At 47.4% G+C, this 16,614-nt stretch overlaps 1 protein-coding gene across 9 annotated transcripts in view; it reads left to right on the forward strand.

The window, feature by feature from the left end:
- Positions 1-12,360, forward strand: part of Rnf222 (ring finger protein 222) — a 25,702-nt gene extending 13,342 nt beyond the window's left edge. For 2 of the 9 annotated variants that reach the window (XM_048365461.1, XM_048365466.1), the window contains 2 exons: positions 9,348-9,539; positions 10,430-12,360. In XM_048365461.1, coding sequence (XP_048221418.1) covers positions 10,455-11,084 — 630 coding nt within the window. In that variant the 5' untranslated portion in view covers positions 9,348-9,539; positions 10,430-10,454 and the 3' untranslated portion in view covers positions 11,085-12,360. Of the gene's footprint in view, positions 1-5,115; positions 5,614-9,347; positions 9,540-10,429 lie in introns of those variants that run through there. The other 7 variants (XM_048365460.1, XM_048365467.1, XM_048365462.1 and 4 more) reach the window with 5 other exon arrangements.
- The last annotated feature ends 4,254 nt before the right edge of the window (positions 12,361-16,614 follow it).

Consider the following 16,614-nt stretch of genomic DNA (forward strand, 5'->3'; position numbering starts at 1 on the left):
ACATAAAGTACATATCACCCAAAATGGAGAAAGTGTCTGTATTGCTAAAAACCATAGACTTCATAAGCTATGCAAGGTAGAACAACAATTTTCATCATTGTGAATGTCAAACTGTGAAATATATGTAATAACCCCCAAAAAAGAAAGGAAATGTAAAAAAAGAGAGAGAGAAATGTACTTGCCTTACATATGAAACTGTAACCCCTCTGTACCTCACTTTGACAATAAAGAAGGAAAAAAAAGAAAAGAAAGAAAGGTTTGTCTAATTTGAATCGCTCCTAGGTACCCTCTTCCTGTGACACCCTTGGATACCTGAGTAATGCCACGTCCACTGGGGCCCAGAACAGGACACAGCTGTGCAGTGTGGCTGGGCCAGAGAAGAGACAGCTGGTCCCCTGCCTTCCACCGCTAGAAGCTTCTCCTGCAATTTAGTGCACATTGTCCACTCTGCCGACAGCAAGCCAGACACCCAAATAAGATGATAATATTTGCCACAGGGATTTTTATCCATTATGCCAGGACTGGATAAGGCAGGCCTATGGAATTAGGAAGCTTTTAAACCTTTACTCTTATTTTTTCCCCTACTACTGGGGCTTTAACTCCAGGCCAAGCTCTCACTTGGCTCTTTCAATTAAGGATGGTGCTCTACCATGTAAGCCACGGCTCTACTTATGGCCTCCTCCTCCTCCTCCTCCTCCTCCCTCCTCCCCCTCCTCCTCCTCCTCCTCCTCCTCTTCTTCTTCTTCTCCTTTTTCTTCTTCTTCTTCCTCTCCTCCTCCTCCTCCTCCTCCTCCCCCTCTCCCCCCTCCTCCACCCCCTCCTCCCCCTCCTCCCCCTCCTCCCCCTCCCTCCCCCTCCTCCTCCTCCTCCTTCTCCTCCTCCTCCTCCTCCTCCTCCTCCTCTTCTTCTTCTTCTTCTTCTTTTTTGCTGGCTAATTGAAGATAATTGCTGGTGCTTCTCAGATCTTATCTTCCTGAGTAGCTAGGGTTACAGGCCTAAGCTACTAGCACTCAGCCATTCAGACCCTTCTATTACTTTTTTTTTTTTGGTTGTGGGGCTTGAACTTGGGGCCTGGGTGCTGGCCTTGAGCTCTTTTGCTCAAAGCACTCTACCTCTTGAGCCACAGATCCACTTTCAGCTTTTTGGTGGTTAATTAGAGACAAGAGTCTCATGGCCTTTCCTAGCTTTGAACCACAACCCTCCAGTCTCAGCCTCCTGAGCAGCTAGGATGACAGGCGTGAGCCACCGGCTCCCTTCTGCATCCTTCTCTTTTGCTAGTATGATAGTGATGATGATGTTGGTAAGGATGATGGTAATAATGAAGATGATGATGGTGACAGTGGTGATGATAACGATGCCGGTGGTAGTGACAATGATGATAACGATGGTTATGATGGTGAATATGACTACAACAGTGACAAACATGGCATTAGGGGATGTTGACAGATTCTTACTGCATATCAGTGTTGTTGTAGGCACATTTTCTGCCACATTTATTGCCATAGATGACAGTCCATGGGAGTAGGTACTATTACCCTCATTTTTTGATACATGATGCAAACCAAGCACTAAGGACAAGGCCTTTTCTCTTTAGTCATTGAGGCACATGAGCTCACATGGAGAAAGCTCATGCTCTGCTCTGAACTTCCTAGAACTCCCATGGTCAAATCCAACAGAGTTCCTCCAGCCTCATCCACCTGAGCTCTCAGCCTTTCATAGTAACTCATTCCTCCTACCTACCCAGCCTTAGTGGCTCTCCACCCTTCTCAATCAGGAGCCCAACCTGATGTATAAACTCAAACTAAGGTGACTGTGGGGGTGCTTATTTACTCCTCAGATAAATATGTGTGTTTGTATATACACATGTATGTAGATTGATTTTTTTTAGTAATACTAGAGTTTGAACTTGGGGGCCTCAAATTTGCTAGCCTTCTGTGATTGTTCGCTGGTTATTTTAAGGATAAACCTCAATCCCTACCTGGGCATCTGTGTAAGCTGAAATCTGACTCTTTAGGCTTCCCCATCGCTGCTAGATCACAGGCATGTGACTCAGTCTCTCAGACAGACTCTCTTCCCCAGAACTAGTTTGGTACCTCCATCCTCTTACTCTGAGCCTCTTATGTATGGAGCTTGGATAAGGACATGGGGCCACTGCTCCCAGTATAGATTGAGATGGGGTCTGGGAGAACGTTTTAGGCTAGCCTCAAACCTTGATTATCTTCTTCTCAGAGTCCTAAGCATCTAGGGTTACAGACATGAGCTACCAGTAGCAGACTTGTATTTGTTTTTATTTTTTTTATTTTGTTGGTTGTAAGGTTTGAACTCAGGGGCGGCCTGGGTACTCTTCCTGAGTTTTATTTGTTTTTGCTCGAGACTAGCACTGTATCACTTTGAGCCACATCTCCACTTCTGGTTTTCTGGTAGTTAACTGGAGATTCGAATCTCGTGGCCTTTCCTGAACAGGCTGCCTTCAAACCACGATCCTCAGATCTCAGCTTCTGAGTAACTAGAATTAAAGGTGTGTTTAAATTTTAAAAGCAGAATTCTTACTTTAGAACATAAAACCATGATAGGTTAATATAACCGATTCTTACCGATTGGAGATCATTTTCAAAGTCAAGCTTCAAGTCAGAGATCGTAGAAGTTCACTAAGTCACAGCATGTGAATCTGAGTACAGCCTTAGACAGGATGGCCTGGTCTGGCTCCGTCCCCTCCCTGAAGAGCACAGTGGGGGTTGGTATTGAGGTTTGGGGGCTCCTTTTTGAAGAAAACCCTATGCAGAGTCATGAGCCACACTGCTAACAACGCAGAACACTTTGCAATGTGCCCCTGGAGGTGCAGGTGGAAGAAGAGGAATTTGGAGACCCCTCACAGGAGAACTGATAGGTGAGATGTGGGACACTCAGATGATTTGAGTTTCACAGAGACAATAGATTTTTTTTAGTATAAATGTGTCACACATGGATAGATGTATACCAAAAAAGAAGTATGCAGTGTTTATCTAAAAACCAGATTTATTTGGGAATGGTGGCACAGACCTATAATCCAAGCATCCAGGAGGGTGAATTAAGAGAATTGCAAGTTTGAGGCTAGCCTGGGCTGCTTCAAAAAAAAGCAAAGGACAAAACAAAAACATAACACCAGGTGCTGTACACCTGTACTCCTAGTTACTTAGAAAGCTGAGATCTGAGGATCTGGGTTCGAAGCCAACTCAGACAGGAAAGTCCATAAGACTCTTTATCTCCAATTAACTAGCAAAAAAAAACCAGAAGTGGAGCTGTGGCTCAAGTGCTAGCCTTGAAAAAAAAAATCTCAGAGACAGCACCCAGGCCCTGAGTTCAAGCTGCAGTACTGGCAAAAATAAAGGAAATAAAAATTTTACCTAGGCATACTGCTAATCTAGGATTCCCTGGGGCTCCTGAGGAAAGAACAGAAGGAACTGTGGTGACAGGGTGACCCCTCCCCATCTCTGCATCCCTGGGGTGAGGTGTCTGGACTCACTGGCTGGCCTTCCAACTGCAAGGTCCCTTTGGAGTCAAGGCTGTGTGTAATGGGCAGAAGAATGGCCACCCTGTGCACAGGGCCACATGCATGCCTGACTGTGCCTTGTACTTTTTTTCTTGGGCTGGGGGTGGGGGTAAGGAGGGAAACGAGCCAGCACTGGTGTGCGCCTATAGTGAAGCTTGAACTCAGGGTCTTCTGCTGTCCCTTGGCTTTTTGTTATTGTTGTTACCTTTTGTTTTTGTCGGTCATGGGGCTGGAACTCAGTGCCTGGGTGCTTCCCCTGAGCTCTTTTTGCTCAAGGCTAGCGCTCTACCACTTGAGCCACATCTCCACTTCTGGTTTTCTGGTGTATAATTGGATATGAGTCACAGATTTTCCTGCTTAGGTTGGCTTTGACCCTTGTTCCTCAGATCTCATATTCCTAAGTATCTAGGATTATAGGCATGAGCACTGACACCCAATATTTTTTTCATGCCAGTACTGGGTCTTGAACTCAAGGCCTGGGCACTGTCCATTAGCCCTTAGATTTTACTCTCAAGGCTGGTACTCTACCACTTTGAGCCACAACTCTACTTCCAGTTTTCTGTTTTCTTCTACTTTTCCAGTGTCGCTATCCTCCCTCATTTGGGCTTCCTGTAGTGCTGGGGTCACAGGCACATGCCACCATATCCAGCCACCCTCCATGGAGACATTTTTCCCCCAGGCTAGCCTGGCACCATAGTTCTCCCAATCTCATCCTCCCGTGTAGCTTGGGGTGATGGGTGGGGTACCACTGAGAATAGCTATGGATGGAGAAGGGAGTCTTGAACCTTTCTGTTCTGATTGGCTTGAACCACAATCCTCAGAACTCAGCCTCCAAACTAGGATTGAGCCACAAGCACCAGAATAAACATTTTTCAATTGGCATAGATGTATGGGGTATATACATTGTCTTTTCCTGTCTCAAAAGAGCCAAAGTGATTAATAATCATATCAGGGGCACCTGGCATATCCATCAACTTAGGTGTTATCATTTTCTGTGCTAGGAACATTTATTCAAAATCCTATTTACTACCTGTCTTGAAATATACATTCATTATTGTCAGCTATAGCTGCTCTGAGATGCTGTCGAACATTAGGGAATGACTATTCCCTCCTGGAGTCCATGCCTCATGCCTGTAATCCTAACTATTCAGGAGGCTAAGATCTGAGGATCATAGATTAAGGCCACCCTGGACACATAAATACAAGAGACTATTATTTCCAATTAACAAGCAAAAAGGCAAAAGTGAATCTGTGGCTCAAGTGGCAGGGCCCCGGCCTTGAGCGAAAAGGCTAAGCAACAGTGCTCACCCTGAGTTCAAGCCCCAAGAAAGAAAGAGAGGAAGGCAGGAAGGCAGGAAGGCAGGAAGGCAGGAAGGCAGGAAGGCGAGGAGGGAGGGAGGGGAGGGAGGGAGGGAGGGAGGGAGGGAGGGAGGGAGGGAGGGAGGGAGGGGAGGGAGGGAGGGAGGGAGGGAGGGAAAGAAAAAAAGAAAGAGAGGGAAGGGATGGGGAAGGGAAGAAGGGAGGAAGGGAAGAAAAGGAAGAGATGAAGAAATGAGAAAGAGAGAGGGGGGAAGGAAGGAAGGAATCATTTCTCTGGTACAGCTTCTACATATTTGATGAATAACAAAGGCATACTCAGATGGGTGTCACCGCCCTCCTGAGGCTGATCTGACTCCTTCACCCTGTAATAGGGTCTCAGTAAAGTGGGTCTCAGAAGGTCATGTGTATGGTTTTCCTTTTGGGGGATGGGGAGATGAGTGCTGGAGGAGTCTCCATCAAAGAGGACCCCAGGTTACTTCTTCCACTGAGACTCAGGCTGGGGGCTCTTCTGCTAGCACCCTCATCATCAGGATCACCTGACGCCAGCAGCTGCCCAACCCCTGGGCAACACCAAGAACCTCCTGGCCTCAAACGGGTTGGGCAGCATTCACTTCCCCATGCTGACTGTCCTCCCCAAGCTGCTCAGTCATTAGGAGATGCCTCCAAGGCGGCTGCAGTGACAGCCGCTGAGATCTGAGTAAATCGTCTCATCTGTGGAGGCCCTGGGTGCGAAGACCAATGCGACACTCCTGGCTCCTGCTGATGTGAGTGGTGGGGGGGGGGGAGGGCTGATGGGTGGGGAAGCAAGGTGCCACACTCTGGACTCAAGCTGGGATGATGCAGTGTGTGTGTGTGTGTATATGTATGTGTGTGTGCGGTGTAGGAGAGAAACAGAGACCAGAGAGATGTGTGTGGCATTCATGGGTGTGGAAGTAGTCAAAGCTGAAACTACAAGGCTTGCATTGGGGTGATGGGAGGGAACCCTCAGTGCCTTGACGTGTCTGTCTGTCTCTGGGTAGGGTGGGTAATCTGGTCTGGTGACAAGTGCTCCCCATTCCCCTTCATCCTCAGGATGGGCTACTTCTATGGTGGAGGTAAGACCCTGGAACTTCATAAGGGCCACTTCCTTGGGCCAGCCATTGTCTCTTCCTATCTCAATAAGAGCCAGAGACCTGAAGGCCACTCACTCTGAGGACAAGGTTTAGGTAGTCACTTTTCCTATTAGTGCTCCTTCAGTCTACTTCTTTCACCAGCATTTGGGAGACCCTTCACAGAGATCATCTGAGCCCTCCAGTAGACATGGCAGTCAATCATGTAGGCTGTATAACCGGACTCTCCCTGTGTTCGAATCCTGTCCTATACTAGCAGTATGACTTTGAACAAGTTGTTTCATTCAAGCCCTGAGTCTCAGTTCCTGGTCTGTAAAGTGGAGATAATATCTACCTCCCCAAATTGTTGTCAAAATTCAGTGAGGAAGGAATGCAAAATGCCAAGCACTAATAATTAGTGTTCAATAAATGGCCCGCTGTTATAATTATTTATTATTAGCTCAACACTTATCCCACGTATTTTCTTCTCTCCCCACATACTCCAGCTTCATTAGGCTCCAATGGGGCTGCCATTGGCATAGAATGCTTTATATTGTTATTTACCAGTTTGTGCCAAACCAGAATGGGCTCCTTGTATTTCTCAGACTGTCCTCTTCTATGCCCCAGCACAGAGTCAGAATGGAGAGCGGAATGAAGGGAAATGGGGGAGATACCAGAAAGGAGGTGTCAGGAAAAGACTGAGGCAGAGAGAGGTAAGAGGATGAGGGGAGGGAGGGCCTGCCCAAGCATGAATATTATGGTTTTCCTGAGGCTCATGAAACCCAAAGACGCCATCAGTGGACTCCTGGCATGTCTTTTGCACGTGCCTTTTATTTTGTCTAGAATTCATCTGAGAAGTAAAAACTCTGCTCTCCCTCCCTGTCTCATCCTGAGGATGGAGTTTCTTTTTTTTTTTTTTTTTTTTTTTTGGCCAGTCCTGGGCCTTGGACTCAGGGTCTGAGCACTGTCCCTGGCTTCTTCCCGCTCAAGGCTAGCACTCCGCCACTTGAGCCACAGCGCCGCTTCTGGCCGTTTTCTGTATATGTGGTGCTGGGGAATCAAACCTAGGGCCTCGTGTATCCGAGGCAGGCACTCTTGCCACTAGGCTATATCCCCAGCCCCAGGATGGAGTTTCTTGACTTGGCTAGTGTCTAAAGTTTACTCACTCAACCTATCAACTGATTTGAATAATGTTCTCTCCTTCCCCACCTTCCCACCCACTCCCTCCTGCCCTTCTTCCCTGTCACCTTCCTGAGGAATCTTGGGCAAATCATTCCCTCTCTCTAGACTCAAGTCTACTCATCTATTTTTTTTTGGGGGGGGGCAGTCCTGGGGTTTGGACTCAGGGCCTGAGCACTGTCCCTGGCTTCTTTTTACTCAAGGCTAGCACTCTGCCACTTGAGCCACAGAGCCACTTCTGGCCATTTTCTGTATATGTGGTGCTGGGGAATTGAACCCAGGGCCTCATGTATATGAGGCAAGCACTCTTGCCACTAGGCCACATCCCCATCCCAAGTCTACTCATCTATTAAAAAATTAGAAGGTGATGATAAATCTTCCTTATTAAAAACACATACACACACATATTCTTTCAAAAATAATTCTAAGTCAGTCACTGGTGGCTTACATCTGTAATCATAGCTACTTAGGAGGCTGAGATCTGAGGATCCCAGTTCAGAATCAGCCCCGGCAAAATAGTCTGAGACACTTATCTCCAATTAATCATCAAAAAGACAGAAATGCAGCTGCAGCTCAAGCAGTAGAATACCAGTCTTGAGCACAAAAGCTCAGGAACCAAGCCCTGAGATTGACTTTAAACCTCAGAACTAACACACACACACACAGACACACAGACACACAGACACACAGACACACACACACACACACACACACACACACCACAGTTCTGATATTCTCTAATCTATAAAGTTCCATTTTATGACCACTGCTTGTCTCTAATGTGTAAATTCAGTATTTAGTAAATAGTAGGTACTTGATAAGTGTTGAATAATTAAATGGGTGAATGGATTATTGGTTGGATGGATGGATGGATGGATAGATGGATGAGGGGGGGATGGGGGATGGGGGATGGGTGGATGGATGGATCTCCCATTTATACATTTACTGTATGCCATACTCTTTACCCACACTAGAACTCAATACCATTGTTGTTGGAGTACTGAACAGATGGGAAACTGAGGCCTAAAGAGGTTAAGCAACCTGGTGAAGGTTATTTAGACAGCAAGATATATATGAAGGATTTGAACCCAGCTTCATCATCTGAACACTTGACACTCTTTGCCCCAGCCTCGGGGCTACACTGGCCATCTGAGAAACTAAAGCTGGCCCCTATAAAAGGTTGGGTGCTGCCTACATGACCCATGTATCTATCACCACATCTACATATCGTTTGCTCTTTCTTAATGACAGAACATTTTCAGCATGGCAAAATGAATTTGGAACCAAGCCAAGAGAGGGGAGAGATTCCAAAAGACTGGCAATCTTTATAGTTTGTCCATCCTAGTAACTAATCTTCTCATCATGTCATCTGTCAGGTCTCAGGGCTGTCACACAGCTCTAGGTTGTCAGTGTGTTCTCGGGTCATTTTTCTGTCATTGATGTCATTGATTCCTTCCCAAGAGGCTATTCTAGGTAAATTTAGAATATACAACTGTGCCCAGCGCTAATGGCTTATACCTGTAATCCTGACTACTCAGGGGGCTAAGATCTGAGGATCATGGTTCAAAGCCATCCCAGAGAAGAAAGTCCATGAGACTCTTATCTCCAATTAACCAGAAAAAAATCTAGAAGTGCAGGTGTAGTTTCAGTGGTAGAGTGCCAGCTTTGAGCAATAAAGCTCAAAGACAGGGCTCAGGCCCTAACTTCAAGCCCCAAGACCTGCACAAAAAAAAAAAAAAGAAAGAAAAGAAAAGATTACACAGTTGCGATACTGGGCATTTAAATGACAAGAATGAGACTTCACTGGATTTCCACATAAGTGTTTGGTAAAGTCCCTTAAAAGTCATCAATAATTCTGGCAAGGGCATCTTTGGGCATCTTTCCTTTGCTTTCAGAAGCTTTAAGCTGGGCAACAGTTGTTCACACCTGGAATTGTAGCCATTCAGTAGACAGGTCTGAGGATCACAGTTCTGAGCAAGAAAGTACATGAGACTCATAGCCAATTAACCAGCAAAAAAGCCAGAAGTGAGGTTACAGCTTGAGTGGGAGAGCACTAGCCTTGAGCAAAAAGCTAAACAAGAGTGTGAGGCCCTGAGTTCAAGCCCCAATTACTGGCACACACATACACACAAAAAGAAAGCATTTAAACTCCATGGGGCCATATTATAATGACTCCATATCTTTGATTTCAAACAATACTATGTCACATGATCACTTATTTACTTTCTCAGCAGCTCTGGTTGCCAGTGACTTTTGGTCATTTCCAAAACAGACACTGCCACATCCTCCACAGATGAAAATCTGCCTTTGCTGAGACTCACTGGGAGATTGTCTGCCTCAGGCAGCCTCAGAAGAGGAATCTGAAGAATGACTGAGCGTGGTTAAGGGGTGACTATGCAGCCAGCCAGCAAGCATTTGCCTGTGTAAGTTATAAGCTTTATTTTTAAAAACAGTCCTTGCTTTGTAGCCATGCTTAGCACATTGCAATGCTATCCTCTGGGGCTGTTTACCCCCAGAGAGAGTAAAACTTGTAGAGGTGTTCACAGGAGCCATAAGGCCATGGATCAGTCTTGGCTAGCTGGGGAGTAGTAGATGCTTTCCTAAGAAATGGCCACTTGAGATCTAAGCCCAAACTGAAGACAAGACCTAAGCATCTTGTCTGATCCCAGAACTAGGTCTCCCTGCCTTTCTTCCATCATGGAACCAGGAAGAGGAGAAGTGGTGACCTCAGCATCAATGCATGTCATAGCTGAGACATCAGGTGCATCATGTACTTTTCATAACACTCCACTCCCTCCTACCACAGTTGGGGCATGGTGCCGAGGACCAGAAGAAGCACCTGTGCATTTCCTCTAAGGGTTTGGGGCTTCCGTGTGTGTGTGTGTGTGTGTGTGTGTGTGTGTGTGTGTGTGTGTGTACTTGAACTCAGGGCCTCAAGCTCTCACTTGTCACCCAGCAGGCACTCTACCACTTGGGCCCTACCTCCATTTCTGGCTTTTGCTGCTTAACTGAAAATAAGAGTCTCTAGGATTTATCTGCCTAGGCTGGTTTCAAACCACAATCTTCAGAGCTCAGCCTCTTGGTATCTAGGAATACAGATGTGAGCCATCAGTGCCCAGTTTAGGGTTTAATGTAAGTAGTCCACTAAGGAGAAGCAGCAGAATAAGAAAAAGTAGACAAAGAAAGAGGAGGAAGCCATAAGGAGAAGGGATGAAGGGGGCTGGAGGCAAGAGGGTGTGCGGAGTCACAAAGAGGTCAAGGAGGAAGGGAAAGGCCTCATTGTTCACAATCCTTTGCCCTTCCCTTCTTCCAGCTAAGCCCTGCCTTCTCCCAGGGCCATGTCAGAAGGAGAGAGCAAGGACAGTTCGGGCAGCGAGTGTCCTGTATGCTATGAGAAGTTCCGAGACCTGGAGGGGGCCAGCCGGACCCTGAGCTGTGGCCATGTGTTCTGCCATGACTGCTTGGTCAAGTACCTGCTGTCCACCCGGGTGGATGGGCAGGTCCAGAGGACCATTGTCTGCCCCATCTGTCGCTACGTCACCTTCCTCAGCAAGAAGAGCTCCCGCTGGCCTTCCATGCTGGACAGGAGCTCACAGACCCTGGCCGTGCCCGTTGGCCTGCCATCCTCGCCGGACCGTGGGACCCCCACAAGCCCCCTGGCCATCTCTCAGCCAGTCTGGAGATCGTCCTCAAGCCATGGTGTCCAGCTCCCCTTGGACCCGCTGCCCAGCCTGCCCCGGGAGTCGCAGATCTTCATCATCAGTCGCCACGGGATGCCCCTGGGCGAGCAGGACAGTGTGCTGCCCCGGCGCAGCCTGGCCGAGCTCTCCGAGGTGTCCCCAGCGCCCAGCTCCACCCGCTCCTTCTGCTGCCGGTCCCGGGCCCTGCTGCTCATCACCCTCATCGCTGTGGTGGCTGTGGTGGCCGCCATCCTGCCCTGGGTGCTGCTGGTGAGGAAGCAGGCATGAGCCATGTCACCAAGAGGACAACTGAGGAAGGCCTGGCATCAAAGCTGCTTTGCCAGGCCGCCATGGCTAGGGGAGCCGGGGGTGTAGAGGTGACCAATGCAGACGTGGATCCCAGCTTTCAGGGAAGGGCCTGGGGAGAGACAGGGGCAGCCTGGGTTTAGGCTGGAGGCCGGAGATCTGAGCCAAGCAGTTCAGCCTCCGTGTCAGTAAATCCTTTGCCCTCACATGGCTGGGAATGGAGCAGGCCGGAGATGGCTGGTCACTGCCCTCCAGTGGGGTCACCAGCCCTGAGGCACAGACTTTACCTGCCAGGAGACCTTTCCTGAAGCCAGGAGGTCCTCCCTGGTGACCAGGAAATTCTGCTGGCCTCCATCATGCCCAATGGCTGTCCAGTGGCAGGCCTGGTCCAGGCCAAAATGTCTACCTAGGTAAGACTCTTGATCCTGCCCAGAGGAACAAACAGAAAGGTCTGGGACAGGACTCTAACACAGGTTTCTCAGAATCCTAGTGCCCACATTTGATGCTCATGGCATTCCACTCCCTCAAGTCTTTCCTGCCTCCACCCACTAACCTAGAAGGTGATCTCAGAGGTTATGACCCTGGATTTCTGGGCAGAGTGGGAAACAGCAACAAAGAGTCACCCTGAAGAGCGAAGGCCAGGACAGGAAACAGTGGTTGGCTGTGGAATGTCCCCAGAGTCAAAGGTCTCTCTACCCCAGGCCCAAGGAATGGGCTTCATTTCAAATCTTGGGGTTCTCAGGGTGGAGTGAAAGGCAGGGAGCAGAGGGGACACCAGCCAGGGAAGACTTGAGTCAGCAGAGAGCTATGTGGGCAAATTAACCCCCGGGGGCTCCTGCCTCCCTCCCTCCTCCTTCTCCTCCTTCTCATGACCCAACCATCCATTAGAGGCCACACCAGCCTGGCCAGTTTCTAAGGTGGATTCTCAGGCTGAGCAGGGTGAGGAAGGGTGGGGAAGACAACAGCTGGACTTGTCAGGGCTGCTGTACCCACAGATGCTGACAGCCAGGTGCTGCTGTGCTTGCCAAAGGCCACTGCCCCAGGGGATAGAACATTGGGCTGTGGTAGGGACCCTTGATCAAGTCTGCCTCAGATTGCATCTCACCTGAGGAGTGACTATTTGGGGAAAGCTCTTGGCTGGTTCATGGGGTCACCAAGTCAACTCAACAAAAACGTCCAGCAATTTTTACAGATGGATAGTGACTAACACTTGGGATATGCCAATACCTAAAATCCTCTCACACAGTTTATATCTGTTGGGGGTAGGATAATATTATAGCTCTTTTTTTGTTTACTTTTTGTCTGTCATGGGGCTTGAACTCAGGGTCAGAGCACTGTCCCTGGCCTTTCTCTCCTCAAGGCTAGAGCTCTACCACTTTGAGCCACAGCACCACTTCCAGTTTTCTGGTAGTTGATTGGAGATAAGAGTCTCATGAACTTTCTTGCCCTGGCTGGCCTCAAACCATGATCCTCAGATCTCAGCCTCCTGAGTAGCCAGGATTACAGGCATGAGCCACCGGTACCTGGTCATACCTCTTATCTAGTCCTCAGATGTCTGAAGGATCACTTTTGGGGACCACTGGGGATGGGGGGATCCATTTTGCAGGGAACTCTGTAGACACAGAAAGCTGTTCTAATGCACTTACAGGCCTCTGCATGCTCGTCTTAAAACTTGAGAACACAGAGGTTATTGGTTGGGAGGGAGAAAGCAGGTGGATTCTGTAGGGAAATATTTATTATAGGATCAAAAATAAGGTTAACTTTACAAAGACTCTTAAGTGTCTGTCTTTACCTCAGCCAGGCTGCTTTAATCAGTGGCACACCTTTCTTTCTTTCTAGTGGCACAAATTTCTAGGGGACCTGATTTGATGCCTTTTCAGATTCTGTTGTCTTTACCAAAAGATTCTTTCAAAATATTCAGTTTCCGTAACTTTCAGCTGTGACTTGTGGATGCCACTTATTTTCAAAGGATGTCAAAAGCTTTTTTTTTTTTTTGCCAGTCCTGGGGCCTGGGACTCAGGGCCTGAGCACTGTCCCGGGCTTCTTTTTGCTCAAGGCTAGCACTCTGCCACTTGAGCCACAGTGCCACTTCTGGCTTTTTCTGTGTATGTGGTGCTGAGGAATCGAACTCAGGGCTTCATGCATGCTAGGCAAGCACTCTACCACCAAGCCACATTCCCAGCCCCTCAAAAGCTATTTTTTAAATAAAGGTATCTATTTTTCTCAAAGATTCCATCAATTGACTCAATAATGTATGTGAGAAGCTCTTGGCTTGGACTTTTAGGATAATTTTGTGTGTGTGTGTGTGTGTGTGTGTGTGTGTGTGTGTGCCAATATTAAACTCAGGGCCTGGAGTTGTCACTTGGCTTTTCTGCTCAAAATGGCACTCTACCACATGAGCCCCAACTCAATTTCCAACTTGTTGCTGGTTCATTGGAAAGAAGAGTCTCAAAGGCTCTCTTGCCTAGATTGGCTTCAAACCGCAATCCTCAGATCTCAGACTCCCGAGTAGCTAGGATTACAGGTGTGAGCCACCAGTGCCCAGTTTTAAAAAAAAAATTTAGGCCAAATAAATGTATTATCTATTCAAAAGTTAAGCTGAAAGCCAGAGGAATAGCTCAGTGGTAGAGAAAGTACTGAGCATATCAGAGAGCATGGGTTCAATCCCCAGCACCAAAAAAAAGAAAAGAATCACCTTGAAAAGTATTACAATATCTTCAGTGTACATACCTTTGCCTGGTGAGGAGCCTAACCCAAGAACATTGGAGAACTGTCAAACCACTGATCCAGCTCAAGGGTGTCAGGTACTAGTGCTATGGAGCTGGTTTGTCTGGTTAGACACATGAGATCTTACGCATAGCAGGTATTCAAGAAGTAAGGCAACAAGTTTAACCTTCTCAGTGTTCCTAAGGCCCTGTGAATTTCTTGTGGGCTTAATGTGTTTGCTTTGATTTTCTCTTCTCCAATTTTTTTATGCCAGTACTAGGGCTTGAACTCAGGACCTCTTACTCTTGTTTGGCAGTTTTGCTTGAGGTTGGTGCTCTACCACTTAACCGCCACCTCCACCTTTTTTTTTTTTTTTTGCTAGTGCTGGAGCTTGTGCCAGTCCTATAGGCATGAGCCACTAGCACCCTGCATCACTTACACCTTTTTGCTGGTTAATTGGAAATAGAGTCTCACAGATTTGTCTGCCAAGACTTCCAACTGCAAAATTCAGATATCAGCCAGCTGAGTAGCTAGGATTATAGGTGTGAGCTACCAGCATGTGGCCTTCTGCTTTTTTTCTTAAATACAATTTACTTTTTGCTGGCATCTGGCATCTGTGACTCACACCAGTAATCCTAGTTAACTGGGAGGCTAAGAACTGAGGATTGTGGTTCAAAGCCAGTCAGGTCAGGAAAGTCTATGAGACACTTAACTCTAAGTGACAGGATGCTATCCTTGAACACAATAGCTCAGGGATAATGCCCAGGCCCTGAGTTCAAGCCCCAGGAATGGCACAAAAAGGAGTGTGTAGTGTGTGTGTGTGTGTGTGTGTGTGTGTGTAACTTTTGCTTACTACTAGATAGATAGATCAACAGACAGAAGATAATTAGATAATAGATTAGATAGGTAAATTAGTAGAGGTTGGGTAGATAGATAGATGGATGTCTATGATTAAATCTAAGCTCAGTTGCTCTTCCATGCCTTCCTTTACCTGCAGGTACCAACACAAAGTGTATGTATACTGCTGCCTCTCATTATTACAAGTAGCCTTTTTTTTATGTGTGTGTGCCAGTCCTGGGGTTTGAACCTCAGAGTCTGGGCAGTGTCTGTATTTTTCTTTTTTTGCCAGTCTTGGGGCTTGGACTCAGGGCCTGAGCGCTGTCCCTGGCCTCTTTTTGCTCAAGGCTAGCTCTCTACCACTTGAGCCACAGTGCCACTTCTGGCCATTTTCTACATATGCGGTGCTGGGGAATCGAATCCAGGGAAGGCTTCCCGTATGCAAGGGAAGCACCTACCACTAGGCCATATTCCCAGACCTTGTATTTTTCTTTTTTTATATTTTATTTTATTATCAAGCTGATGTACAGAGAGGTTACAGTTTCACACGTTAGGCATTGGATACATTTCTTGTACTGTTTGTTACCTCGTCCCTCATTCCCTCCTCCCCCCACCCCTCGTATTTTTTTTTAAAGCTAATGCTCTACTATATGAGCCACAGGTCTACTTCCTGTGCATGTGTGTGTGCGCGCGTGTGCACGCGCACGCACCTCATTGAAGAAAAAGGTCTCACGAGCTTTCCTGCCTGGGCTGGCTTTAAACTGCAGTCCTCAGCCCTGGGCCTCCTGAGTAGCTAGGATTACAATCGGGAGCCACTTTACTATATACTTCTACAATCTAGGCAGACTGGGATATGGAAGGCACTTCCCCCTTTTGTGCACGGCTCTCTAAAACAGTTCAGAGAGGGGACCTACAAAGCCTTCCCCATCCCCTGCCTCGGGTGAAGCGAGCTCTGCCACGCCTCCTCCACACACACTGCCTCCGGTCCTCTTCCTGGGATGCTGCTAGCTTCTATGTTGACAAGTGTGTCTCCTCCTTCTAGACAAAGTGCTCTTGGAGGGGAGGGGAGCAGGCCTGGCATCTCGCAGATTCTGCTATCTCCAGTGCCTGGCACACAATTTAATAATAAGAGCAGCGTACATGAGAACTATCTAGTTAATTTTAGGTGGGCAATCTGGATTTATATCTTTGTTTTGATATGTCTGAAGACTTCAAGTGCCAGGGTTGTTGTTTTTTTGGCCAGTCCTGGGCCTTGGACTCAGGGCCTGAGCACTGTCCCTGGCTTCTTCCCGCTCAAGGCTAGCACTCTGCCACTTGAGCCACAGCGCCCCTTCTGGCCGTTTTTTCTGTATATGTGGTGCTGGGGAATCGAACCTAGGACCTCGTGTATCCGAGGCAGGCACTCTTGCCACTAGGCTATCTCCCCAGCCCCTGTTGTTTTTTTTTTTGTTTTTTGGTTGTTTTTTTCTCCCTAGTCCTGGGGCTTGAACTCAGGATCTAGGCTCTGTCCCAGAGCCTCTTTGTGCTCAAGGCTAGAGCCCCTACCACTTGAGCCACACTGCCACTTCTGGTTTTTTCTGTTTATGTGGTACTGAGGAATCAAACCCAGGGCTTCATGCATGCTAGGCAAGCACTCTACCTCTACATTCCCAGCCCCTGAGGGCCAGTTTGAAAGACTTTTTTTTTTACTTTTTAAGAATTATTTATTTATTTGTAGTTTTTTTAATTTTTAGTATATGCTATATGTGCCTATACTGGGGCTTGAACTTGAGGCCTTGCAATCGCAACTAGCTTTTTTTTTTTTTTTTTTTGCTCAGGCTAAGCCACATCTCCACTTCCAGCTTTTTGCTGGTTAAATGGAGATAACAGTGTCATATATTTGTCTGTCCAGACTATCATTGAACTTCAGCACTCAGATCTCAGCCTTCTGAGTAGCTAGGATTACAGGCAAGAGACACTGGAATGGGGC

This window comes from Perognathus longimembris, chromosome 17 (genome assembly GCF_023159225.1).
Source record: "Perognathus longimembris pacificus isolate PPM17 chromosome 17, ASM2315922v1, whole genome shotgun sequence".
Lineage (NCBI taxonomy): Eukaryota > Metazoa > Chordata > Mammalia > Rodentia > Heteromyidae > Perognathus > Perognathus longimembris.